The 27,500-nt window shown below is 42.2% G+C and overlaps 1 protein-coding gene across 1 annotated transcript in view; it reads left to right on the top strand.

Annotated features, from left to right (window-relative positions):
• The window catches only part of LOC145404635 (dual oxidase 2-like), a 49,950-nt gene extending 24,932 nt beyond the window's left edge, over positions 1-25,018 (top strand). The window contains exons 19-33 of the mRNA XM_080276157.1: positions 355-540; positions 1,086-1,226; positions 1,875-2,050; positions 5,519-5,713; positions 6,544-6,810; positions 7,950-8,087; positions 8,686-8,865; positions 11,384-11,591; positions 13,224-13,344; positions 14,390-14,481; positions 17,340-17,474; positions 19,284-19,445; positions 21,501-21,656; positions 22,248-22,376; positions 24,465-25,018. Of these exons, the coding sequence (XP_080132283.1) occupies positions 355-540; positions 1,086-1,226; positions 1,875-2,050; positions 5,519-5,713; positions 6,544-6,810; positions 7,950-8,087; positions 8,686-8,865; positions 11,384-11,591; positions 13,224-13,344; positions 14,390-14,481; positions 17,340-17,474; positions 19,284-19,445; positions 21,501-21,656; positions 22,248-22,376; positions 24,465-24,587 (2,409 nt within the window). The 3' untranslated portion in view covers positions 24,588-25,018. The remainder of the gene's footprint in view (positions 1-354; positions 541-1,085; positions 1,227-1,874; positions 2,051-5,518; positions 5,714-6,543; positions 6,811-7,949; positions 8,088-8,685; positions 8,866-11,383; positions 11,592-13,223; positions 13,345-14,389; positions 14,482-17,339; positions 17,475-19,283; positions 19,446-21,500; positions 21,657-22,247; positions 22,377-24,464) is intronic.
• The last annotated feature ends 2,482 nt before the right edge of the window (positions 25,019-27,500 follow it).

Genomic DNA, 27,500 nt, shown 5'->3' with positions numbered 1-27,500 from the left:
TCATTTTCAAAGATGTTTTCCTTGATTATTTTTCCGGTTATTGTTTTATTATCTTTTCTCCTTTCTCCTTCATTCTCCAGTCTCTTCTCAATCCACCAAACTAACCATCTCACTTTCTGCACACCAGTATCTTTTCACCTTTCTTCACATTCATTTTCCAACCTCTCCTCTACCCACTAAAATCATTCTCACTTTCTCCTTCACATTCATTCTCCAACTTTTTCTCTACCCACCAAACCTTCCTTCTCACCTTCTACCAGAATCATTCTCACTTCCACTCTCACCCATTCTGCTTACCAAAGTTACCTTCTCACCTTCTACCCACCAAAATAATTCTCACTTTTTTACCCCCAGTTCCTCATTTTCGAAGACGGTTTCCACGGCGAGAAGCTCTACGAGGACCTCCAGAAGATGACTGGGGACTTGAACCTTGTCTTCAACCCCAAGCTGGAGACGCTGAGCTCCATCAGACGTGGCATCATTACTGTGTATCAGCGGGAAAAGCAGTTGGCAGAGTTTTCTAGAACGGTCCTGCAGAATGTGAGTAGATAGAGGCGTTGCTAGTAGGGAGCTGAGAGCGTACGGCACGTCTGCTATCATGCACTCTCAACCCTTTTCTGTTCAGCTCTTTAGTCCATGAGTTAACCGACACTGTCTCTTTCATGTATGCAACTGGGAAACCGACGAAATGTCATCGTAAGTTTGTATTTCCCTCTGCCTATAACCCCCAGTCTGTTAAACGTAATGTATCCAGACATTCTGAAACGAAAGTATCTTCAGTTTTGTTTCCTGTTTTTTTTTTTTTTTTCAGTTTTTCCTGAGGAGAGCAGACTTTTGCAGGTTCGCAGCCTTTGGGTCTTTCATTTTTGTTTAAAATATTATTTTTCTCGTTCTTCTAAACATTTTCTGTCTGTTCTTCACGCTGTCTGTCTGTCTGTCTGTCTGTCTCCGTCTGTCTGTCTGTCTGTCTGTCTCTGTCTCTCTCTCTGTCTGTCTCTGTCTCTCTCTCTGTCTCTCTCTGTCTCTCTCTCTCTCTCTCTCGCATTTTTTCTTCCTGCTATTCACCTCTCCCGCCTCACCACCAGGCCTTCGGTAGTCGTGAGCGGGCTAAGGCAACCAGCAACCGTCTTCACGTGGGCATGAACGTCTTCTTGTCCATGGAGATCACACAGACGGAACTAGCCAGCCAACTCGGGATGCTGCCTGACTCCATCTTTGTGCAGCAGGTGAGAAAAACACAGCCTGACAACGATACTATGAAAACGGAGAGCTTGAAAATGTAGGCAAGCAATTTTTCTTTCCTTTCTTGGTTTCTTTTTTTTTTTTTTTTTTTTTTTTTTAACGATCATTTACGATCATTTATGGAACAAGTGTATTTGTAAATGTGATCAGTCAGCATTCCACATGACCAGTACCGTCTCTGTCACGCATTTCACATGACCAGTACCGTCTGTCACGCATGGCCAACACCATCTCTGTCACGCATTCCACATGACCAATACCATCTCTGTCACGCATTCCACATGACCAATACCATCTCTGTCACGCATTCCACATGACCAATACCATCTCTATCACGCATTCCACATGACCAATACCATCTCTGTCACGCATTCCACATGACCAATATTGTCTCTGTCACGTATTCCACAAGACCAATATCGTCTTTGTCACGCATTCCACATGACCAATATCGTCTCTGTCACGTATTCCACATGGCTAGTACCGTCTCTGTCAAGCATTCCATCACATGACCAATACCATCTTTGTCACGCATTCCACACGACTAAATAGTACAGTCTCTGTCAAGCATTTCACATGACCAATACCGTCTCTGTCGCATTCCACATGACCACGTAGTCTCTGTCACGCAGCTGTTCAGACTGATGGACGTGGACGGGAGCGGGTTCATCACCATCAAGGAATTCTGGGACGTGATGGTGGTGTTCGCCCAGGGTAAGCCAGAGGAGAAGGCCAGGCTTATCTTCAACATCTACGACCTCTCTCACAAGGGATACATCTCATCACAAGACCTCATGAGCATCGTTAGGTGAGCAGTGTGTGTGTGTGTGTGTGTGTGTGTGTGTGTAATTCACCGGTTCGGTCAGGATCACTTGATGGTCGTGATCGTCAGCTTTTACCCTCCCGGAAGGGAGCTGAGAGCTCATATAGTCCGATCTAAGGGCAAGGCTGTGACCTTCACACACGCACACACCCGTCCCCTTGCTCAAGGGGGACAGTAACCACCCACTTCGTCAGTGAAACTTTTCGCAACCTGAGCGAGGCGCGAACTCCCGTCCACCAGTTGGCAAGCGGGAACGTTACCACTGCACCAGCGAGCGGTGTGTGTGTGTGTGTGTGTGTGTGTGTGTGTGTGTCACTAAAGTATAAATTAACTACGTGTACATAGTCGAAAGTGTGTTTGCATTTCCGTTTAATGATATTGAGTAGATGAATGCGTCTCTGTGGGCAGTGTCAATGTCAGAAGGCGTATATGTAAGTAGCAAGTGTGTATGCAAGCTGTCATAACGTATTGTGTTTCTGTTGTCTCGTTTTTGGATCTTAATCACCTCATTTTAAAAGTTTGCAAGCCAGTCGCTATAGTACAGATATAATTTACACAGTATGGTTATATAGTAAGAGTAGCCTAATGGTGGTGATACACAAAAGCCTCTTCACCCACCTAAGATGGCTTTCATTTTATACAGACTAATATCAGACGAGTTCTTAAGCTTACGACGGTATCCGGGACCCCCAGTTCGAAAAATCTTCAATGAAGTAGTCTTTAGATATCACAAATAATAATAATAATAATAATAATAATAATAATTAATAATAATAATAAAACGTCGTCGGACTGAAGTGTAAGCGTCTCCCCTCTCGCCTCTTTTCCTACTCTCCTGACAAAGCCCACCCACCTCGTCCCTGATTGGCTGCTGGTTTGTTGTCTTCCAGGGGCTTTAATCCTTTTAATTCTCTCAATTTCTCTTCACCTCCAGAGCGATTTAAATACTCCCGCATCGTAGTAAGGCACTTTTGCTTTGTAAATACATTGGAGTTTTAGGTACCTGGTCATCAGTGAACGTTTTAATGTTGCAGTGTTTAAAATTTAAATGTTGTGCTTTTGACGATGCGTATGCAAGTCTAGTTTACTCCTTTTTAACCTTTTACTATTTGTCCTCACGTGAAATCTGTGAGCCACGGAAAGGTATACGTGTTTATTCTGTCGAAACTGATATAACTGGCTCGCTTTGATGTCAGAATTTGATTTAATAGCTGAAGATAAGTTTTTGCAATGGGGAGGGTGTAATGTCAAAGGAACAGCTGTCTGGCAGCCTGAGCGTCTGGTGCAGCGTCGCCAGGTGTTTTACGATCTTATTTAGCTTCTTCTTAACATTTCCTTGTGATGGTTGTGAGCCAGAGAGGTATTTTTGTTGATTCTTTTGAGGTCAACAGCCAATATGCTTACTTAGACGTCATAGTTTGATTGAAATATTGAAAATGTGTAGTTGCTAGGGGGGGAGGCTGTGACGTTTTGGGAACAGCGGGTTTGGCTGTTGGTGAAGCGTCTTCAGGTGTTATGTTCTTGTTTAACCTTTTATTATTGTTTTCTCGCAATGTCTGTAAGTCAGGGAAAGGTATATACGTTTTCTCACCAAAATTCGGTACCAACAAGCTCATTTAGACGCCAGAGTTCGACTGAAAAACTGGAGTTGTGTTTTTGAAATGGGGCGGTTGTGAGGTAAACGGAACGGCCCCCTTACCATACAAGGACGTGCCCAGGTAGTTAGGAGCGCAGTCGGGTCGTAGTTTTTGATCAGGGAAGGTGTTGCGCTCGCGAGATTAATTATCGTCTTGAAAATCGGTTTCCAAGGCTTCAAATGCGCTGTTTTTGCTTGTATATCGGAAGAAGATGATTGGGCGCAGCGATTGGAGGAAGGCAGTGTGTGATGGTATGTATAATTGTGTAAAAAGTGATATTTAAAGTGTTAGTCTAGAAACTCCAGGACATTTTGTGTATTTTAATAGTACAACAATTAGTTTATCGAAAGCCCTAAGAGTTTTTATGGTTCCGTAGATTTAATTTGTATATTTGTGTGTACATCTGGGCATTAATTTTAAAATTGGTTGATAGTTTGTTAGTTACTGTTAAAAGGAACGAAATAATTTGACTTGGGTCGGGTTGAGGTCGGGGAGGGTATTTCCGGAACGGCCCTTGTTAGCCTCCGCGTACCATCTCTTGCTCCCACACTTCCGCCTTTCCTCCCGGCTTCCTACTTCTTGCGCTTTCTTTCTCTCCCTCTCTCTCTCTCTCTCTCTCTCTCTCTCTCTCTCTCTCTCTCACAGTATTCTTCAGGCATTTAGACGATCTGTTTTCCCAGCCTTCAGGTAAACTCATTAGCATCTTCAAGTGAGCGCCATTTTTTTTTTCGGGGTTGGAGGTTTTTCTTTGATTTTCTCTTCTTCAGGATTTCAGAAAATCATTTACGGTCTTTCATATGATTTTTAAAGTAAACTCGTTACCTTCATGTCTGTGATTTTTTTTCTGGGTTAGTTTTTTTTTTTTTTTTTCAATTTCTCTGTGATTCTTTAAGTATTAGATATATAAGTTTTTCTGTTAATCCTTCAGGTTAGTTAATTTGCATTGTGAAATGTTGGAGAAGGGTTTATACGGGAAAGTGAGGCTGATTTTGTGTGTGTGTGTGTGTGTAATTCACCGGGTCGGTCAGGATCACTTGATGGTCGTGATCGTTAGCTTTTACCCTCCCGGAAGGGAGCTGAGAGCTCATATAGTCCGATCTAAGGGCAAGGCTGTGACCTTCACACACGCACACACCCGTCCCCTTGCTCCAGGGGGACAGTAACCACCCACTTCGTCAGTGAAACTTTTCGCAACCTGAGCGAGGCGCGAACTCCCGTCTACCAGATGGCAAGCGAGAACGCTACCACTGCGCTAGCGAGCGGTGTGTGTGTGTGTGTGTGTGTGTGTGTGTGTGTGTGTGAACTATTTATCCAACACATTATCCTTCATTTCATTTCCAACACGAACACTTTTAATTAAATCTCAGTTTTGCTTACTTAAAGGATTATCACCTCTGCTTTAGGTCAGTATGTTCACGGAGTAAGACACGGGATCTGAACAGTGGTGAACACGATACTGTAGTATGTGGGTCTGAGTCATTTTAATTTCGTCTCCAACATTTACATCCCAATCCCCAACACATAGGTCCCAATCTCCAACATACACATTCCAATCTCCAACATATACATCCCAATCTCCAACATAATTATCTCCAACACATACATCCCAGTCTCTAGCATATACTCGTACATCCCAGTCTCCAACTTATTCATTCTGTCTCCAACATAATTACATCCCAATCTCCAACATAATGCATCCCAGCCTCCAACATATGCCTCCCAATCTCCAACATATACCAGCCAGTCTCCAACATATACACCCAGATCATCAACACAAACACACTTCTGCTTGCTAAAATGTTTTCCTCTTCTTCAGGTCAACTTTGGGTGCTGAGGGCAAGAATCAGGATCTGAATAAGGTGGTGAACACGATGCTGGCGTCTGTGGGTCTGAGTGAGGGTCAGACCATCGACTTCGAGCAGTTTAACAGGATCTTTGACCTCCAGGGGGACATCTTCAAGAATATCAATATTGACATGAACAAGGAGGCGGTGAACAGGAAGTCGTCCAGGTTCGGTATTTAGTTATTGTTATTATTATTATTATTTATTATTATTATCAGCTGTTATTATTATTATTGTTGATATTTGCTATTATTATTATTATTATTATTATTATTATTTTTATTATCAGCTGTTATTATTATTGTTGATGTTTGCTATTATTATTATTATTATTATTATTATTATTACTACTACTGCTACTACTACTACTACTACTATTATTGGTAATGTTAATATTTTATTATTATTATTATTATTATTATTATTATTATTATATTAATATTACTACTACAACTACTACTGCTGCTGCTGCTGCTGCTGCTGCTGCTGCTGCTGCTGCCACTCTTACTATTATTACTGTACAGGCAGTAGTAGAGCACTTGATGTTACCTATAAGACAATGAGGAAGACAGTTCTAGAGTAGACTATAATTCCTTTATTAGAGAGTTGGATAAAACAGAGGTGAGAGTGTGAAGTTAGACGGGTGCTGCGTTCCTGCCGTAATGAGGAAGGAACGAAAGCAGAAATGGTGAACGGCGAAGATAATAGGAGAGAGAGAGAGAGAGAGAGAGAGAGAGAGAGAGAGAGAGAGAGAGAGAGAGAGAGGAAAGTGAGACAGAGAAAACTATTTTAAGGGGCTAGAAATCAAGTAATATGCTTTCAGTGACTAAGTTTCGCCACGTTTGCGAAGAGTCTCTTAAAACATTGTTGCTCGGAAACTAACGCCACTAATCCTCTCATGGTTCACTCTGAGCCAAACAAAATCGTCTGGCGTTGTTGAGGTAGAGTACTGGAATATCCCTGAGCAGCAGAGGTTTCATAAATACTTCTCCCTCAGGTTCAGTCTCTACGGTGCCATTCCCCAGGGTGGGTTCCAGGGCAAGGCAGCAGAGGCGGCGAGGAAGGAGTACGAGGAGGCCAAACAGGAAGTGGAGGAGGCCGCTGATCAGAAGGGCAAGGAGTCGGATCACATGATGAGCTCCTTGGTCGAGTACTACTACGTGCTGGTCAACAAGATCAGGGCCAACATACAGTACGTGTTCTGGGGGATGCTCTACACCTTCGTCATGCTCCTCATCTTCGTCGAGAGGGCCTACTACTACTCGTGAGTTGGTGTGGTTTATTTCGTCTTATTCTAGTAGTGTGTGTGTGTGTGTGTGTGTGTGTGTGTGTGTGTGTGTGTGTGTGTGTGTGTGTGTGAATAATGCACTCCGAGTCTAGGGTTGGATCTTAGACTGTGATGGACATGCAGGCAATGTTCTCTCATATGTATGCGCTCTCTCCGTTCTGCGGATGGATATACTGACCAGCATACACAGACACGAACATTATGACACCGACTTAATTGCATCACACTTGCTACAGACACCCCTTCCCCATTCGTACTTCGCCAGTATGGGAAAGATATATTCTGTTACTCTTCCTCCAAGAAGGGCCTTATATGGTCACAAATACAAATTTAAATTAATTTTCATTTATTTAATTATTTATCCGTATGCTTTTGGAAATTCCTGGCATTTGATTTATTGTTTTATGTATTATTTATAATTATTTATCAATATATGTATTAATTAGTTTATTGATGGAACAGCGGCCACCAATTGTTCTAATTTTTCTGTGCGTTATCCAGTATTACGCTTTCGTTTCCACCAGTTATTTTACAACACGTGCGCAGCATAATGCATTTACCAATCATGAAACTGACACACGGTATTAGATTTGCGCCGCCCACTGCGAAATATATATACACGCTTGATTCGTGTTTACCCCATCCAACCCAGGACGACCTTTTTATTTTATTCTCATCTCCTGCTAGTTTTATTTAGCTTGGGAGAGATTTTTCGAACTGGAAGGGTTAGGCATAGATTAGTTAAGTCTGCTGGCGATTTTATTCAGCTTGGAATAGATATTTCAAACTGAGCGGTTTAGTATATATCCATAATTTAATTCCGTCACTAACTAAATACTGCTTTTAAGTCTACCATACTCCTTAGATATTTCTTCACAAAACTTCCTTTGTAGTGAATGGGTTAATGTTGGCTGTGTCTAACCCATCCAACGTGAAAAGTCTCTGAGTAATAACATCTGGTGGTCGCTAGAATAGAATCGAAAAGACGCCATAATCTATACTTTAATCATATCAGAGCTAGTCTGATCTACTTCAGCCTAACTTAACCGAGCATAACAACCTAACCTAACCTACCCCATCCATACTATATCACTTAACCCTACCTCCTCCATCAGTGTTGAGCGTGAACACGGCGGTTTGAGGAAAATCGCAGGCTACGGTGTAACGGTGACTAGGGGTGCCGCCTCCGCTATGATGTTCACCTATTCCACCCTCCTCGTCACCATGTGCAGGAACCTCTTCTCTGTACTTAGGTAAGCATAGGTCAGGTGTACCTGTTTGCCCATTTATTATTTGGTAACCCTTTTCCCATATATCTTTTGTAATTCTGTATTTTTATGACTTTTCATAACTTTTTCCACGTATTCTTTGGTACCTTTTTCACCGTATTCTTTGATTTTTTCAAGTCTTTCTTACCTGTGGAACTCGTCTGTATCCTGTGTTCCTCCTTCCCATTGAGACGTAGATCGTTCCTGTGTAACTCGACTGTATTCTGAATTCCTCCCTGCCTAAGATCAGTATATTTTGTGACTCCTTCAGCTCCTTCCAATGTAACTGGTCCATATCCTGTATTCCCTCCCTCTTTTATATCCTTCATATGTAATTATACTTTTTACATTAACTGAGCCTAGATATTCGACCTCTTATAGCTTATTTCATGTAGCACATTGACAGAGAAAGGTACGGCAATATTTTGGTCCTGCTTCCTTTCCATGGCTCTTATTCGTGACTAGTATAATGCTTGTGTTAAGCAACTGTTACACCTAAGCATTCAAGATGGAGATGGCAACTTTAGGCCAAGTTAGAGTGAAAAGAGTATAGTATATATCTCTTATCTCTCCCCTCCTACAGATCGACGTCCCTGCATCGGCTCTTTCCCTTCGACTACATGATTGACCTGCACCGCTACATCGGGTTCTGGGCGCTTATATGGACCTTGGTGCACATCATAGGGCACGCCATCAACTTCTACCACATCTCCACGCAAACGCCCTCCGACCTAACCTGTCTCTTCAGGGACTTCTACAGGAGGTGGGTAAGGGGTGGGTTTGGTTAGGTAAGATTGAGAAGATTAGGCTAGATAAAGTCTGGTCAGGTTGTTAGGTTAGGTGAGATTTGGTTAGATTATATCAGATTAGTATTAGGTTAGATTAGCATAGACACTTTCCAGAGAGGTACCCAGCCGTCGTAACACAGTTGTCGAGCACATTAATTTTATTATTTATTTTTAAGCTCGAACCTGAGGTCTTACTTTCCTTGTGTTTCTGCTGTAATTTTGATGTTTTTAGACAGTTTTGTTCAGCTTGTTCGAGACTTTTTGAACTGGAGGGGTTAGATACAGTCCTCATACATAATGCTGGAGGGGTTAGACACTGCCTTCATTAACTCCATCACAACTAGAGGTCCTCCCTAAGTTGAATACAGTTGTCTGATGGCAGCATGCTTAAACTGAAAAATGCAATCGAACTGAAAGAATTAAAACACAATGTTAAGAATTTGTCAAGGTATTAGCATTCCCTCCAATGCAGTCACGCCCCACTGAGCTGAAAGTCTTCCTCTGTTGACGGTGACAAGGGGAGCTGAGCCTTACCCCACCTAGCTGCCACCGAACCTCTCAGATTCCAGTGACTCGCTCCATGGAACACTGATTTGAGTCACTAAGTCGTATCGAAGACTACACATAATTTTTTCTTGCAAACCTTACTTGTTCCTTATTCAAGTTTCACTACTCAGTCTAATTCTTCTTCAGACCCCCTCATTCCTTCCCATTTGTAGATAAAGCTCCGCGCCATTTTCCTGCTTTCCTTGTCAGTCACGTTTACACCTGCTGACTATGGAGGCTCTGTCAGCATACAGGGCCTCGTTCCACACAGCATTCTAAAACGAGTCATTTACGTTCCAAAAAGGCTCTTGCTCATACACTCGTGGAGGTGGAACACTTCTTTGTTGACAAAATCGTTTCCTCGGATCTACGACTCATTTTATTTTAATGCTACTCAAGGCATAAAATTGATAGTCAATTTCCTGAGGTCCAGTAGTTATACCAACCATTCACCTTCACATTTCACAACTTCGGCGCCAATTCCCACCACCTGTATTGAATACATACTAGAGCTCTTTCATTCAGGACTGGTGTAATAGTATTAGCTGGAGTGCTTTTATTACATGTTGGTTGGATCTGTAAAAGGCATGTCAAACCTGTTTTAAAGACATTCAGATAATCGAACTGTTCGCTGCCCCAGCCTGGAATCGAACTCACGTCTTTTCGGACAGCAGGCATAATCTATAAGCATTCTCTGGCTTGACTGGTGAGTTGTAACAATAGGTCAATACAAGAATATTGTGCTAGTCACGAAGAAGTGCTGTGGAAAGAATATAGAGCCGTGGTATTGTCTTTCTGTTTCAGTGAGGTACTTTAAATAAGCTCTAAAAAACTCTAGCCCAGATTAAGGGGAACACACTACAACTCATTTCGTATGCACACTGGAACGAGTCACTACACTGCGTCGAGGGAGGGCTCAGTGGTTAGCTACAATGGGGCATAATCTACTTTCCATTTACTCTTAAAAAAATCTAGTAAGCCTAACTCTGTCCCTTCTAATGAAATTCGGCTCAGGATGTAGTTGAAAAAGAGGATTTATTTTTCTTACGAGGACAGTGTTACAGCAACTAGTTTGAATTTTTGGTCTTTGAGCTATATTCAGTTTATGTAAGTAATTGATAGCTATGATAACTCGAAGGAGGCTGATAAAATTCGAGATGAAACCAAAGTGAAGGAAATAGTGAGATGATTCTCTCTCTCTCTCTCTCTCTCAGCATTTCATGGTGCTGGAAGATCTAATTTGCCTTAATCTACTCTACCTTAACCAAACCCAGCCCAGCCCAGTCCTACGTATCTACCCTACTAAAACCTAATTCAGGCCAGCCCAGCCTAGCCTACTGAAAGTTTACCTAAAACATCCTAACCCAACCTAACCCAGCCCCACCTCATCCATCCCATCCTAACCCAACCCAGCCTAGTTCAACCCAGAAAAAAAAAAAAAAAAAAAAAAAAAAAAAAAACTTGACCAGTATCCATATTCCACTTCTGGTGCTGAGCTACTACCACTGGTTTCACTGGAGTAGCCATCACCATCCACACAATACTCATCTACCACACCTCCACCACACCTGTGCCTCCCACGCCTCCACCACATCTCCATTACACCATTGCAACACCTTCCACATTTCTGCCGTGCCTCTGTCGTCTCTACCATATCTGCACGGCATCACCCCTGCCCCATAACAACACCACATCACTTTATTGACCATACTTCTTCTGCCGTACTTCCTTCACCACTCTCATACCTAACCTACAGTAATCCCCTTGGTTGTCTTAACCTAAACCAACTCAATAATACCCATCTTATTCTGACAACCAAACTTCGCCTAACTAAGCCAAACCTAACCTAGCCCAACCAAATACAACCGAGCCGAACCTACCCCAGCCTACTCTATCCCAACCCAACCCAACCCAACACTAACCTAACCTAACGTAACTCCCCTACAGCACGGACGTTTTGCCCAAGTTCCACTACTGGTGCTGGGAGACTATCACAGGCTTCACTGGGGTTGCTCTCACCATCCACACGGCGCTCATCTACGTGTTCGCCTATTACGGTCGCCGCCACCTCTTCCAGCTCTTCTGGCTCACCCACAATACCTACCCGATCTTCTACGGCCTCATGATACTCCATGGCTCGGGCCGCCTCGTCCAGGTGGGTTGAAAAAAGTTGTGTGAAAAAGAAAGGAGAAACACACACACACACACACACACACACACACACACACACACACACACGCACGCACACGCACACACACACACACACACACACACACACACACACACACACACACACACACACTAGCTTTTTATATCCGGAAGCCCATTGATCATTCCACTTCTGCCAGTGAAAAAATGTGGAAGGTGGGTGCTGTAAGGCCTCTGTAAACCATACTGATTTTTTTTTTTAATCAGTTATATATTACAAAGATGACGACTCTCAAACCACTGAATTTCCTACTGCATATGTGTTTTATGTTTTTATTTTTTCCTTCTCGCCTTCCCCTCCCCCCCTTTTTTCTTTCTTTTTTTTCGTGAGCCCTGTTCGTGGACGCATTTTCCCGGGCACTTTTTCCGTCAGGCACCCGGAGCGGAAAATAAGCGTCCATCGAAGCGGCCGACACTGGAAAATGAGGCCGCCTTCCCTAGCTGTTCCCTCCATTATAAATATTGGAGGCTTGGCAGTTTTGGGAGTGAGAGAGAGAGAGAGAGAGGAGGTGGGAAGGAGGTGGAGGTGGAGGAGGGTTGACATGGAGAGGAGGAGAGAAAAGAGGAAGAAAAGGGTGAAGGTGATGGGAGAAGTTTGAGGAAGAAAAAAAAGATGAGAATAAAGGAGAAAGTGGTTACGAAAGGGTGTTTGAGAGAGAGAGAGAGAGAGAGAGAGAGAGAGAGAGAGAGAGAGAGAGAGAGAGAAGGTAGGTAGAGATGAGGAGAGGGAAGGAAAAAAATGCAGGAAGGGAAGAGAAGGGAGACGGGCAGGAAGGGAGGTGAAATGAAGAGGGTAGGGTGGGGCAGGGAGTCCAACCCTTGTCCTCCAAGTTTACTCTTGGGGACAATGAACCTCAAGATAATATAGCGTAAAAAATGAAAATAGAAAAAGAAAGTGGTAAAAAGAATATACAAAAAATCGGGTGAGTTTGGACCCAGGGAGATGCCATTACCTAGTTACACTTTTAGCTCCATTTCTCTCTCTCTCTCTCGCTCTCTCTCTCTATTTTTTACTTTAAGTATATGCTAGGCGATCCATTCCTTGAGGGCCACTGTTCTTCCCATGCGCTGGATGATGATGATGGTGCCACAAACGCTCGCATGTCACTACTTGGGCGCTATTACTAAAACGTCTGTGCTGAATCATACAAGGACTGTCTTATTCAGAACTAGTTTGATGGTATTAAGGGTCTTTTATGGGACATGATAGGTCTCGTGGAAGGTCAGCGAAAGCAGTTATAGCGAAATTCAGTGGCCCAAACTACGAGTACTGTTGGTCTAGCGAGGACCAATTTTGCGGTGATAATAGGTTCTTATATTTTCTCTCTGTTTTGCCATTTCTTCTTGGTGCTTATTTTTAGGACATAGTGTGATGATGATGTTTTGACTGTACATTAAATTCCAGCTGAGTTTTTCGCATTTCTTCTCAGCTGACTCGTTCATTTTTTTTTTTTTTTTTTAATGAGGTTTAGTGATAGTAATGATACTAACTCTGATGATGATGTTACGACTACTACTGTTATTATTATTATAACTTATTATCATTATTATTATTATTATTCCCCTCAATCCTGTGCAGCCCCCGTTCTTCCACTTCTTCTTCCTCGGGCCCTGCGTCCTCTTCGCGCTGGATAAGTTGGTCTCCGTCTCTCGCAACTCCATCAAGATAGACGTCATTAGCGCCAAGCAGCTACCTTCAAGTAGGTCTCTCTCTTATTCTGTGTGTGTGTGTGTGTGTGTGTGTGTGTGTGTGTGTGTGTCTCTCTCTCTCTCTCTGTCTCGCTGTCTCTCTCTGTCTCTGTCTCTGTCTCTGTCTCTGTCTCTCTCTCTCTCCATTCCCCTCCCTTCTTACTCCACTTCTCTCTGTCCTCCCCTCTTCAACTCTGCCAAAATATTGAAATCCATTAAAGAATAAAAGGTGGAATGCAGGTAGATATTTTCAACAGATTTTTGCAGCTACCATGAAATGCCTCCGTCTGTATTTAAGTAGAGAGAGAGAGAGAGGGGGGGGGGAATCAATATCATACTGATGCTTAAGTGGGGCGCCTTCGCGTTGTGGCACTGATATTACCGGGTGGAAGAGCTGCCCGGTTACACAAACGTCCCTCACCTTCCACCCGGTACCCCCAAAGGAGGATGGTGGGCCAAAAAGGGGAAACTTCATCCTACAGTCCACTGGGTTCACACTGAGATGAACGTGGGACAACGACAAAAACTAACCTAAAATTGTAAAAGAAAGAAAAAAGCCGTCTGGCCTACTGCAGTTTTCGTATTTTCTTATGTTCTTGTGTTTTTCTTGATTCATTCACTTCCTGCCCTTTCCATCTTTCCTTCTGCCTCACCCCCCCCCCCTTCTGATAATTCTTTCGTCTTCTTCACTTTAGTCATTCTTCATTCGTTCCTTCCTCCCTTTATGTTCCTCCCTTTTTTATCATCCTTTCCTCCCTCTTACTTCCCTCTCTACCCCCTCCCACTCTCCTCAACCTCCCTCATTCCCTCTATCTCTGTCCCAAATTATTCTAAGTCTTCCTCCCTCTTTCACTCCATCCTGTCATCCTCTTTCCCACCCTAATTCACTCCCTCCTCTCTCCTTATCTCCCTTCCTTTTTCCCTTCATTTTTATCTCTGTTACTTTGCCTCCTCCCCCCCTTTATCTGTCTAGCACTCTCATTCCCCTCAACCTCGCTCCCTCCTTTATTCTCTCCCTCCTTCCTTCCATCTCTACCTCTCTCCGTCTCTCCACAGATGTGACTCGCCTTGAGATTCGTCGACCACCCAACTTTAGCTTCCAGTCCGGCCAGTGGGTCAAGATCGCCTCCACGGGGATAGGGGAGCAGGTGAGGAGGACGGGGAGGGAGGAGGGAAAAGGAGAGAAGAGGAGGGAAAGGGGGAGAGGGGAAGGGAGAGGGAGAGGGAAATGGGAAACGGTAAAATAAGAGAAGGAAAATTATGTGTGTAGGGGAGAGGGAAAATTATGTGTGTAGAGGTACAGAGAATGGTTTGGGGCAGAAAGGGAGGGGGGAGGCATGAGATTGAGAGAAGGAATAGTAAGACAGCTTGAAGCGCGCGCGCTCGCACGCACGCTCGCTCGCACGCACAACCAGAGAAAATGCAAAAAACGTAAAATCCCAGTAATTCAAGAAAGAGAAGGACTAAATACAGAGACCAATCCAAGAGAAGCAATGCAATTTGATATGTAGATCCTCCACTATCACCAGTCCAAACGCACTTGCCTTGCCTGCTGATTTCCAAGCCGCGATTTTTGCACGATGTTTTTGACCAAACTTTTGGGCGTTTTTTTTTTTTTTTTTTTTTTTTTTAAAGGCTGACAGCGCCCGGAAGTTCAGGAGATAATATAATGGATCGGTGGGGGAGTAGTCTGAGTGGAAGTTACTTGGCGCATGCGAGTGGGTTTGTGTAGGTGTGAGAGAGAATTGAGTTGTTTGGATTTGATTTTCATATACGCGAATGGGTTTGGACAAGTATAACAGAGAATCGAGTAGTATTGGTATGCCTTTTATGTACAGGGGTGGATTTAGCCTAGATAAATATAAGAATAGAGTTATTTTGGTTTGATTTGTATAAGAGTGAGTCTGGATACGGTTAAGAGAGAATAGAATTGTTTTGATGTGATTTTTGTGTACGAGGGACGATTTGGGTAGGCATGAGTCGAGAGTTGAGTTCTTTGGGCTTATATAAGTGATTAGGTTTGGGTACATGTGAGTGGGTAGTGAGTCGTTTTTGGCGAGCTTTGGGCTGTCAGGTAGAGGACATCTTTGTGTATTATTGCTACCTACAGACGATTTTTTTAAATATTAAAGGGAGAGTTAGTGAAGGAATTAATAAAGTAGACATCTGACTCCACCAGCTGGAAAGACTCTCCTAATCTGGCGGCACTCTGCCCTTTTTACGCAAACTTGGCCTAAACTTGCCGTCTCACATTCTTGAAAGCTGAATTGTAACAGTAGATTAGCAGTATAAGATATGCTAGTCACGAAGAAGGGCCATTGTAAAGATGCAGGGACATAGGAGTATCTTTTATTGCCACGCAGCTACGCGAAAGAAGACTTTAAAGAACGCAAATGTGGGCCAAATTAAAGTGGAAGAGGTATAGTAATAAAAAAAAAAAATAAACGTATTGTTCAAGCTAACTATTCTCTTTCCATATTCTCTTGGCCCCAGATTGCTATCTCTCCATCTTGAATGCGAGTTGTAACAGTAGATTAACACTGGAATATGTTGCTAGTCACGAATAAGTGCTATGAAATTGGTGTAGAGTCGAGCATTTCCTTCTTCTGAAGCTGAGGCACGTGAAGTAAGTTGCAAAAAAGACAAAAATATGATCCAAGAAAGAAGCGCTATGGAGAGGATGTAGAGCCGTATTATTGTCTTATTTTGATATTAGACTGAGTGATATAAGTTACAAAATGACGATAATCTGGGTCAAATTAAGATGAGCCGACTGTAAAATCCCGTTCTCTAACGCACAGCTCTTCCTCCAACAACAGATGACGTCACCACTTTTCTTCCATGTTGCCGACTCGGGTAATTGACTAGGAGACCCGTTCCCTGAGGCCTAGCTCTCCTCCCACGTGCCACTAAATGATGCCTAACAAACCTTCACATGTCACCACTTGAACACTAATAGCAGACCATCCGCACTAATGTACTTTTTGAGATCCATACCCTGAGGCCCATCTGTCTTCTGCCGCACCATCAGACTGCCCAGCGCGCGCGCGCGCGCGCGCACACAATCACACACACACACACACACACACACACACACACACACACACACACACACACACACACACACACACACACAAAACCACCTCGTCTCATAATACCCTAAAGGTACTAAATTTTCCGAGGCTCAGGGGGGATTCAGTGCCCCTCAACACACACACAGCCGCTTCCCTGGGGTGGGGATGGGGGGTCCTGGAGAAGGCGCGCTTTACTTGATCCCCTTAGATAAAATCCCTCTTAGATTGATCACCGTCACTTTAATCGCCTTGCTTCCTCCACTTCCTCTTCTTGCTCCTTCTCCATGTCTTTCCCTTCCTCTTCCGCTTGGAGTTGATCGTCCACCTTGTCTTACTGTTACCCTCCCTCTTCCCCATATTCTTGCCTTTTCTCCTTTTCTTCCTCGTAGTCTTTTTCCTCCCCCTACCCATTCTCTTCTTTTTCTTCTGCAAAGTCTTAATCTTTCTCCTTGTCCTTCTCATCTTCATTCTTCTCTTCCAACGTTCTCTCTCTCTCTCTCTCTCTCTCTCTCTCTCTCTCTCTCTGTCCATCCATCCATCCCAAAGAGGTCATGGGTATTACCATCAGTGTTGTTACAGCATTGCACCCTGCCTTTGTGATCACCCACAAAGGCTTCTGTTGACCCCGGATATGACTGCCATTCCATACTGTCATATTACTAAGATATCACTACCATTGCATACTACCGCATAAAAGAGATCACTACCAATCCATACTGCCATATCGAGATATCAGTACCATTCTATACTACCATATTATTGAGATATCACTACAGTACCAGATCGCCATGCATGCGTTACAAGTCTGGATTAATTATCTTAGCCCTGGGCCCCGATGATATTGGACAGATAGATAGATAAGATAGATAGGGTGAACAGATAGATTGGGTGTGTTTTTGACTGTAGATATCACCCTACTTTTTTGCCCCCAGGAGTACCACCCGTTCACCCTGTCGTCAGCGCCTCACGAAGAGAACCTGACCCTGCACATTCGAGCCGTGGGTCCGTGGACCAACAAACTGGCGGAGATATACACAGACCAGCCGCAGGGACATAAGTATCCGCCGGTAAGTTGGGGAGGTTGTATAGACCAGCCGCAGGGACATAAATACCCGCCTGTAGGTTAGGGAGATTGTATGGAGAGGTAAGAGGACAGAAAGAGGTGTGGAGAAAGGTGTGGGTGAATGGGGAGGGATTGTGTGGGATAAGATTGAGTGAGAGGGTGTATAGAGAAGTGGAAAGATATGAGAGGGTGTTTTGGGCAGGAAGGAAAGAAGGAAAGGGTATTAATGCTAAGGTAGAAGGTGGAATGGAGTTGAACAAAGTGGAGAGGACGTGGAAGAATGTGAATGAACATGGAGGCGGTGGGGAGGAATGTTTATAAATTGAAAGTATGGTTGGTGGTTGTTGTAAGAAGATTGATAGATGTTGTCGAAGGAAAGAAAGTCAAGTGAATAAGTAGTTGAGAGAGTGATGGAGTGAGTGTGTGTGTGTGTGTGTGTGTGTGTGTGTGTGTGTGTGCACTTTTCAAGATACACGGGAGTGTGTACCTGTGCGTTTTTGTATTTGTTTGCATGGGTTGATAGGCTGTGCAAAAATGTGAGAATGGATGTTTGCTTTTTAGGAGAACTTGTGCGATTTTGTGCCTCACTGTAATGTGTGTGTGTGTGTGTGTGTGTTTGTGTGTGTGTGCATCGAAGAAGTGTATCCCACCTTTAAAGCCAATATACTTAAGTGCATGCCCGTAAGTCTATCCCAAGTTTAACCAATCACCCAACCCCTTCCTCCTCTCATCCACTGCCCCCCCTTCCCTCTACCCCATGACAGGTAATTAAGTACTCTGTCATCTCGCCCTGATCAGGTGAGCCCTTGTCTTAACCACTCTGCTAATTGAGCGCCTGTAATTACCTCCCCGATTGGATAGCCAGTCACTGTAAAATCGCCAGTAATCTCGGGAAATCGTGTAGCGTGTTTCAGGTGACGTATGTAGCAATCGTATCCCTATGTCTCTGTGTATATGTATCCTTTCTCTCTCTCTCTCTCTCTCTCTCTCTCTCTGTACATACATACATGCAAATCAATCAGTTAGTCAATCAGTGAATTTATCTGTCTGTATGCACATATAAGTTTATCACAAAAAAATACATCATCATTGTTTAAAGTTGCAGTTATTATGTTGGTTTCTTTTTCCTTCAATTCATTTCTTCCATCCTTTCATCTTGCTTTTCATCCACCCTTCCTTCCTACTTTTATTCCACCCTTTCATCCTATATTCATGCTTTTTTTTTTTCTTTTATCATCCACTGTTTTCTGGTCAGATTTACATGGATGGTCCGTTCTGGGAAGGTCATGAGACGTGGTGGGACTGTGAGGTGGTGGCGTTGTTGGCTCTTCCTTCCTTCCTTCCTTCCTTCCTTCCATCCTTCCTTCCTTCCTTCCTTCCCTCCTTCCTTCCTTCCCTCCTTCCTTCCTTCCTTCCCCCTTTATGTTCTTCCATCCTTTCTCCCATCCTTCCGTTTTCCTGTCATCCTTCCCTTATTCCCTCCTTTTATCCATACATTATTCCTTCGTGAAATCTACATGACCATTTATTTTTATCTTGTAAATAAGGATGTAAATTTTGTATGAACTCATTTTTCTTCTGTACTGCTCTAATTGGTCTTTCTGCTTTTAAGGCTGCCGATTTATTTCCTCCATCCTAATTCTTCTTCATTCACTTCTTCCTTGCAAACCATCTGTTCTGGTATAATTTATTTATTTATTTATTTTTGTTTCGTCAAATTTACATGGACATTCTCTTCTTCCCATCTATCCACTCCCATTTCTATCACTTTTATTTTTTGTTTATTTACATGTTTATCTGTTTATTATTTCAGATCTACATGGACGGACCTTTCGGTGAGGGGCATCAGACGTGGTGGGATTATGAGGTGGTGGTGCTGGTGGCTGGCGGGATTGGGGTCACGCCCTTCTCCTCCATACTCAAGGACATCGCAGAGAAGATCAGAAACTCGAAGACTCTCCTCAGGACCAAGAAGGTGAGCATGTTGTGACCACATCCCCCTTTATCTTCTTTTCGTTTTCCTTTTCTTTTTCCTCCTCCTCTTCCTCCTATTCTTCTTCTTCTTCCTCCAGCAGCAACAACAACAACAACTACAACTATAACTACAACAACAATAATTACTACTACTACCGTACTACTACTACTACAACTATTATTACTACAGCTATTATTATTATTATTATTATTGTTATTATTCAGGACATAACTAATGCAACTGAGAGGTAGAAAAACTCTTCACAGCTGCTCATATTAATCATAGTCGTTGTACATAATGGTATTCATCAGATGCAGATTTTAGTCTGTGGCTGAGTATTCTTTCTCAGCATCATCATTGTAGTCCAGAAAATAAAACAGGAGAAACGCATATCATAGCATATTATCAACTTGTACCCTATCAAAAATAAATAAATAAACATATGTGATAATTTGGAAACGTCATCAACTAAAGCCAACATCAAAACGTAACCCAGAGAGAGTTTGTATTTATGGGTGTCAGTAAAGTACGTTTTGTGTGTGTGTGTGTGTGTGTGTGTGTGTGCCTTTCCCTCGACAACCGAATTACACTGGCTTTCCCATCCCCAACCCACAACTCACTCCTTCAAGGCCAAAGTTTGGATGAGAGAGAGAGAGAGAGAGAGAGAGAGAGAGAGAAATGTATTTAGTAGGAATTACATTACTGTATGTGTGTTCACGGGTTTACAAGAATGTGGGTGTAAGTATGCGTGTCAGAGAGAGAGAGAGAGAGAGAGAGAGAGAGAGATACAACTGCGTGTGTGGTTGGAGTGTTAGGAAGCTCTCGATTTGGATTTAGCGTATCAGGAGAACTTCCCTACTAACTCTCTCTCTCTCTCTCTCTCTCTCCCTCCCAGTTAAGGATTTTAGTGGTGGTTTATCTGTTTTGGTGCGAACGTTCTGTAAATTCTCTCTCTCTCTCTCTCTCTCTCTCTCTCTCTCTCTCTCTAATAGTAAGGGCAGCTTTAATTTCTACGCTCGCTCCCTCCCACTTTTCCCCCCAGTCCTATTATATTTTAGGTAATTTATACATTTTTGCCCTCACTAATACATTATATTCGTAATACTATTATGCCGGCTTACACTCGGCTTTTGTTACGCGCGCATTAGACCTGTCTGTTGTTTGAATGTATACCTGTAGTTTAAACTGCATGTGTGTTGTGCTTTGGAGAGAGAGAGAGAGAGAGAGAGAGAGAGAGAGAGAGAGAGAGAGAGAGAGAGGGTCGTTTGAGGAGGGTGATTGGTCACCGCGTAGAAGTGGAAATGCATAGTTGTCCTTTGGTCTAGACCAACTCTCACAGGGTGCGGCGTCAGTCAGTACATATTGAGGAATAGATAGAAATATAACGTTCGTAGACGTGAGTGTGGTGTTTATGCCTCCTTTTCATCAATTAATGAAACAAAAAATGGAATTGGATAAGGGTTTTACGGTACGTGAATTTGTAGATTTAGTTTCCTGTCGTCCATAGCGATCACTGAGCAAATGACATGTCAGTATTCAATTGTATATTAATGATGCAGATTTTTTTTTTTTTTTTAATGTGTCCGGCTCTGGGCATAGGCTTTACAGCCTGCTATCAAGGCCCAGTAGTCCTCCTACATACCATACACCTTTACATGTCACCACATCGGCGCTAACACCCACCGTCTATATCGATTACATGCTAGGGCTATCTCATACAGGACTGGTGTATTGGTATTAGCGGGGGTATTTTTACGACATGTCGGCGGGTCTTCTGGTAGATCAGTAAAGTCTGATATTAATGAAATTCAAATTCATAAACTGTTCCCTATCCCAGCCGGGATTTGAACATGGGTCCGGTAGGACTACAGGCCACCTCGCTACCGATTGAGCCACTGCCTCCCCCAGTTGATGTTAAAGCGATGCCGTAACATAAAACATAATGTTTACATGTAATATGGAAATTAGTCGTTAAGGAGATGCTACGAATCCTCCTATACCACCGAGCTTACGGCCCTATCATCTGACTCCACATCTTCGCCTTCCACCACACAGGTATTATTCCTGTGGACGACCCGGAGCCAGAAGCAGTACGAGTGGCTGACGGACATCCTGCGTGAGGTTGAGGCCATGGACAAGAACAACATCATAAGGACCCACATCTTTATCACGCAGTTCAAGAGCAAATATGACCTAAGGACTATTATGCTGGTGGGTCTCTCTCTCTCTCTCTCTCTCTCTCTCTCTCTCTCATGTTCGTTACTTATGCAGTGTTCTCGCTCCTGTTGCTATGTACGACTGTTATGTATTGGTGTACCATATATATTTTTCTGTTACTGGACGTATCAAAACAGTATAGACAGTGCTCATTTTCCTGCATTTTCATTCCTTTATCACTTCTTCCGTACTGCAGAAATAAAACTGATTTCCTTGCCGAACATTAAGGAGTCCAGTCTCTGATTTCCATTCTGAATACCATTTTTTTGTACTTTTGAAAATTCAGGAAAGCGTAGGTTAATTTGAGTTTGTTTTCTTTGTGTCAGGTTAGTTAAGTCAGTCAGGTCAATCTGATAGGTTAAGCTGGGATAGGTTAAGTAAGGTCACAGTAAATAAAAAAAAGTGATCATCGTGGAAAAATCAGACTTACGGTGTTGTGCAAAAATGATATAAAGAACGGAAATTTGTAATCTAGCCTTACAAAACTCTAGATCCGTAGAAAATAAAGGCAATATTTCTACCAAACCAGCTGAGATAGGTTCACTTCCACCACTTCCTAACTCCCTTGTCACTTCCTCCCCACAGTACATGGCCGAGCGTCACTTCCAGAAGGTGTCAGGCACTTCCCTCTTCACCGGATTGCGGGCCATCACTCACTTCAGTAGACCCAGTTTCACTTCCATCTTCCAGTCCATCAAGAATAAATACAGTTCGGTGAGTGTGTGTGTGTGTGTGTGTGTGTGTGTGTGTGTGTGTGAATATGGGAGTCGTTCATGAGCAAGTATATATATAATCCCACATATCGCTGAATCTGAGTGTGCGTGTGTACGTATGTATAACTGAGTGTGCCATGCCCTGAGTGCGGGCTTGAGTTTGCGTGGGTCCTTATCTTGTCTGTGCTTGTAATGACCTTGCTTGAAATCGCGAGCAGGCACAATGAATGATTTAGTGACCGGTATGTGTGTGTGTGTGTGTGTGTGAGAGAAGAGAGAGAGAGAGAGAGAGAGAGGGGTGAGTAGATGTGGACGTGGGTGTGCATGTTTGTTTACGTCAATAGATGTATTTTTTCTTACTGTTAGTGCATGTTTCATGTCACGTCGGAAATATAGCTCTTAGAGTGAAGAAGTATAAGCTGTCTTCATTAGCCCATTTTGTCTGTTACTTTTTATTTTTCTTTGTAGTGTCAGTCTATTTTACTCAGTTAAATAAAGACGTCTCGCAGCAATGAGGCTAAAGCTGGAGTTGCACTGGATACTAACAAGTGCTTGACATTAAAAAAAAAATATATATCTGTCTATATATTTATCTATCTATCTATCTATTGCCAGACGCCTCAATCCCGTTTGGGGTGGCCACAAACAAATCGCCTCCAAGTCGCCCTGTCCCCCGCCATTTCACTGCCCTGCTCCCAACTCACACCCCCCTCTCTCATATACCTCTCCACCCCATCCCTCCATCTCATCCTCGGCCTCCCCCTCCCTCTTCCCCCCTCCACTGTCTATTTTTTCCATGTATACCCATATATATATATATATATATATATATATATATATATATATATATATATATATAGAGAGAGAGAGAGAGAGAGAGAGAGAGAGAGAGAGAGAGAGAGAGAGAGAGATTCGAGTATATATATATTATTTCCTTTTTTGCTGTTGCCTGAATTACACAGATATAAATAAAAGGCCCATTAACTCTTTGATGGCTGTACATGGCTTCACGCACAATCGAAGTAATGCTTTTAAATACACTGGACAATACTTTGTTTGTCCTGATGTTGTAATGCATTTATTGTGTTCCTCTTTTTGTGTATTTGTGTTGTGTGTTGTTTGTACTCTTAGCTGTGTCTTTATGAAAACTGATTGATTGAAAAATTAATTTATTGTGTGTGTGTGTGTGTGTGTGAGAGAGAGGATGTGTATATAATAATATATATCTCCAGATGTGTACTTGGCTGGTGTGTGTGTGTGTGTGTGTGTGTATTCAACAATAAGAACTCACCTGGCGTGTATGGCCGAAATGTGTATAGTGAATTTTGCTGTCAGTTTTCCACACGTGCTCTTTCTGTTAATGTTTTTGTTGATTCTCCCGTGAACACAACCATATAAACTTTATGACATTCCTTTGTGCTACGTTTTTCATTGTGTTTAGTTTTGTGTACTTTGAAATCTGTGTTGTACTCTGATGCTGAAAATGTTACTATTGTACTTCCTGAATCCATGTATTTCTGCGTGATAGTTCCGCTTTGCTAAGACTTCTTTGCGCTAGTGTTTTTGCTAAGTTGTTCGTTTACACGGTTAAATTAATGCAAGTTTCCATTGTCCTTCACATCATTGAAATGACCGCCAGTATTCGTAACTGTTATTATCACCACCTTATGCCACTAAACGCCCCTTTCCCTCATATTCCCCTCCTGCAGACATCCATTATTGGCGTGTTCCTAGACTTCTTCCTTCATGATCATCTTTTTATTTTTATTACCCCCAAATTTTTACCCTTTACCATCATATCTTTAGCCAGTCATCCCAAATACACCTGTACATAAAGGACACAGAAGTTCGTCTAATTTTTCACCACTTCTTCTCCCTTCTCGCTCCTGGCTAGTGTTCCGTAGTTGAAACTGGCCTAATATGTTGCTTTGTGCAGTAATGATTCTCTTTGATGTGTTGCACCAGAGAGGAAAGTGATGGAAAAGACCAAAGAATTAAATAGACGCGGGGAATAGTAGGTGAAAAGCCATTACCTTCACCCTAGATCAACGCCCATCTCCCTCATATCACCCTCTCCTCTCCCTCGCAGACGTCCATCATTGGCGTCTTCACCTGTGGCAGCCCCGCCCTGAGTCACTCGGTGGAGCTGGGGTGTCAGGAGATGAACAAGAGCGATGGACCCGTCTTTAGGCATTACTACGAGAACTTCTAGGCGAGACTCCGGAGAGTGCTGGTGAGGGATTGTTGGAAGTTGGGTGTAGAAGTTGTTTGGGGTTAGTTATGGTGGTAGAGGTAATTACTAGCACTTAGATTACTAGTGGGTAGGGCAATTAAGGATTAAATTATTGGGTCTAGGATGCACCCGTCTTTTGGCACTACTATGATAACTTCTAGACCAGACCCTGATATTACTGGTGAGGAATTGTCATGGAAATTGTTTGGGGATGGTTTTGATGGCAGAGGTAATTACTGACACTTAGATTACTACTGGTTGGAGACGAAAAGTTGGATATTGGAATTTGGTTTGAGATGAGATAATGCTGATGTGTGATTTTGATGGTGGAGGAAGAGATGCTCGCAGGTATATATTTAGATTTTTTTGTTACTTACTCCTTGATATTGTTATAACTGGGGGATGAGAAACTGGAGAGTGTGGGTGGAAATTGAGTAGAGACGAGAAGACGCTGGGAGAGTTTAGATACTGAAGGAAGAGAGATTTATAGGAATATACTTAGATTCTTATTTTTAAAATAAACTCCTTGACGCGAAGCATTTCAAAAGAAGTTTATTATTGTTTTTTTGCAGCCGGATGATTCTTGTTTTTTTTAGCTTAGGAGGGGTTAATGATGATTCTGTATAAAATTTCAAGTTCGAAATACCTGTCTTAATAAAAATCATCTGGAGAATTAAAAAAAAAAAATAGAGTTAAAGGGGGTTAAAAGCGAACAATATTTTTAAGGATTTATTTATAGATTAACTGACACTAACAGGAAAACTTGTAATGGAGGAATACTACATAATATACGCTTAGACATATCCATTAATCCATCCATCCATCCATCCATCCAGCCATCCTTTGTACTTTAAAGAATTAGCGACAGAGAAGTAAATCTGTAGAGGTCTGGAGTAAATGACAGATAGATGTGGTGATGCGAGGAGGTAAGTTTTGTAGTGAAAGGGGAGCTGCTTGGATTCAATACTTATAACTACTTACATTGCTTATAGCTGCACTTGGACGCACTTCAACACTAGTACTTAGCTTATATTACTAGTAGTGGAATAATAACTAGATTTGTACTAATATCTAAATGTGTAGTGGAAAGTAGAAATGGGTAAATAAAAAATGCCATTAGTTTGAACCGGACTAATAACCATACTTGTATCAATAACTGAAAGGTATTAATAACTAGAGAAGTAGCAGTAACCAGATAAAATGACCAGGACTGAGATACACAACACGCTGACGATCAATTATCTGTCGTAACTCAGGTTTTGGATTGCAGGAAGGACAAAGAGGCTGTCGAATCTTTCTCTGTTACCTGTTCTAACTTCATAAAGAAAGCTTAGTTACGAGACGAAAATACTGCAGATTATAACTACTTTCTACAGGAAGATCAGGGAAAGGAGTGCATATCTTCCCTTATCTAGTTCCATGTTCTAACTTCATAAATAAAGCTTAGTTACGAGGCAAAAATTACTGCAGGTTATAACTATTTTTTACAGGAAGATCAGGGAAAGAAGTGCAAATCTTCCCTTATCAAGTTCCTCCTTTTAAAATATGTTACGGCAGGAAATCGATCTTAAATGTGTTTGAGTATCCCACACAAGAATTTTATCACTAGAAATAGAACTGTAATGCTAACTAGAAATTTATTAATGCTTAGACACATGTTGATAAGTAGAAGTGTATTCAGTAGAAGTGTATTGATAAATAAAACTTTAACCAGGAATGTAATAATTATTTTAAAGCGTATCCCTAACAGACTAACCTAACCAACTCTAACCCAGACCGACCAACATAATCTTACTTAAGTTACAGTAGATATTCCTAGAAAAAGACTGAGTACTGAAATCGACTGTGTGTGTGTGTGTGTGTGTGTGTGTGTGTGTGTGTGTGTGTGTGTGTGTGTGTGTGTGTGTGTGTGTGTTGCTATGGCTATTGATTATTATGTATGCGGTTGTTTTGCTCTTTTTGTCCGTGTGTGTGTGTGTGTGTGTGTGTGTGTGTGTGTGTGTGTGTGTGTGTGTGTGTGTGTGTGTGGCTTTGACTGTGATTATTATGTATGCGGTTCAATTTTGCTCTTTCTGTCCATCTATCTGTCAGTCTGTCTCACCCACCCACGTATTCCCGGTAATGTATTTTTCTGCAGTATTATTAAATGGCCCAGAGGACAGCACTGGGCATAAGGGTTAAAATTGGCTTTGGAGTTGTGTATGATATTCAGTTAGAAGGAAAAAAGCAGCCAAACAACGATTGGTGTTTAGTGATAGGGATAATGGTTCAGGGCTTTATGTCTCTATATTTTTGTTTGTCTGTGTGCGTCTGTCTTTCTGTTTGCCCGTCTGTCTTTGTCTGTGTGTGTTTGTCTATTTGCCTATGTGTCTGTCTGTCTGCCTTTGTCTGTCTGTCTGTCTGTCTGTCTGTCCGTCCGCCTGTCTGTCTGTCTGTCTGTCTGTCTGTCTGTCTCTCTCTCTCTCTCTCTCTCAGAATCAGAAACCATTTATTATAACTGAACTGTAACATGTAAGAGGAACTAGTGCAATTATATTTCGCGGGCAGTTAACACTTTCCCACTAAATAATAGAAGAATTCTATAATCCCTGTTGTTGTTTTCAGAGTATGAACAGATAACGAAGGAAATTTAATACGGACGAGAAATTTGTTTTGGCTGTATTAATTTATATATCCTTCTGTTGCCAACAGATACTACATTTATATTAAAAAAAAGAATCTGGAATATTGTGTATATATATATATATATATATATATATATATATATATATATCTATATATATATATATATATATAATATAAAAGGATAATGTAAACAGTTTATTTTTAGCTGCTTAGCTCACTTAAGAAAAGAAAAAAAAATGTTAAAAACTGTTATTTTTTATGAAGCAT

Source organism: Coenobita brevimanus, chromosome 64 (assembly GCF_032717465.1).
Source record: "Coenobita brevimanus isolate Jiangsu-jjx chromosome 64, ASM3271746v2, whole genome shotgun sequence".
Taxonomy (NCBI): domain Eukaryota; kingdom Metazoa; phylum Arthropoda; class Malacostraca; order Decapoda; family Coenobitidae; genus Coenobita; species Coenobita brevimanus.
The sequence above is the reverse complement of the archived record's forward strand: the minus strand, read 5'-3'. Positions and strand labels throughout refer to the sequence as shown.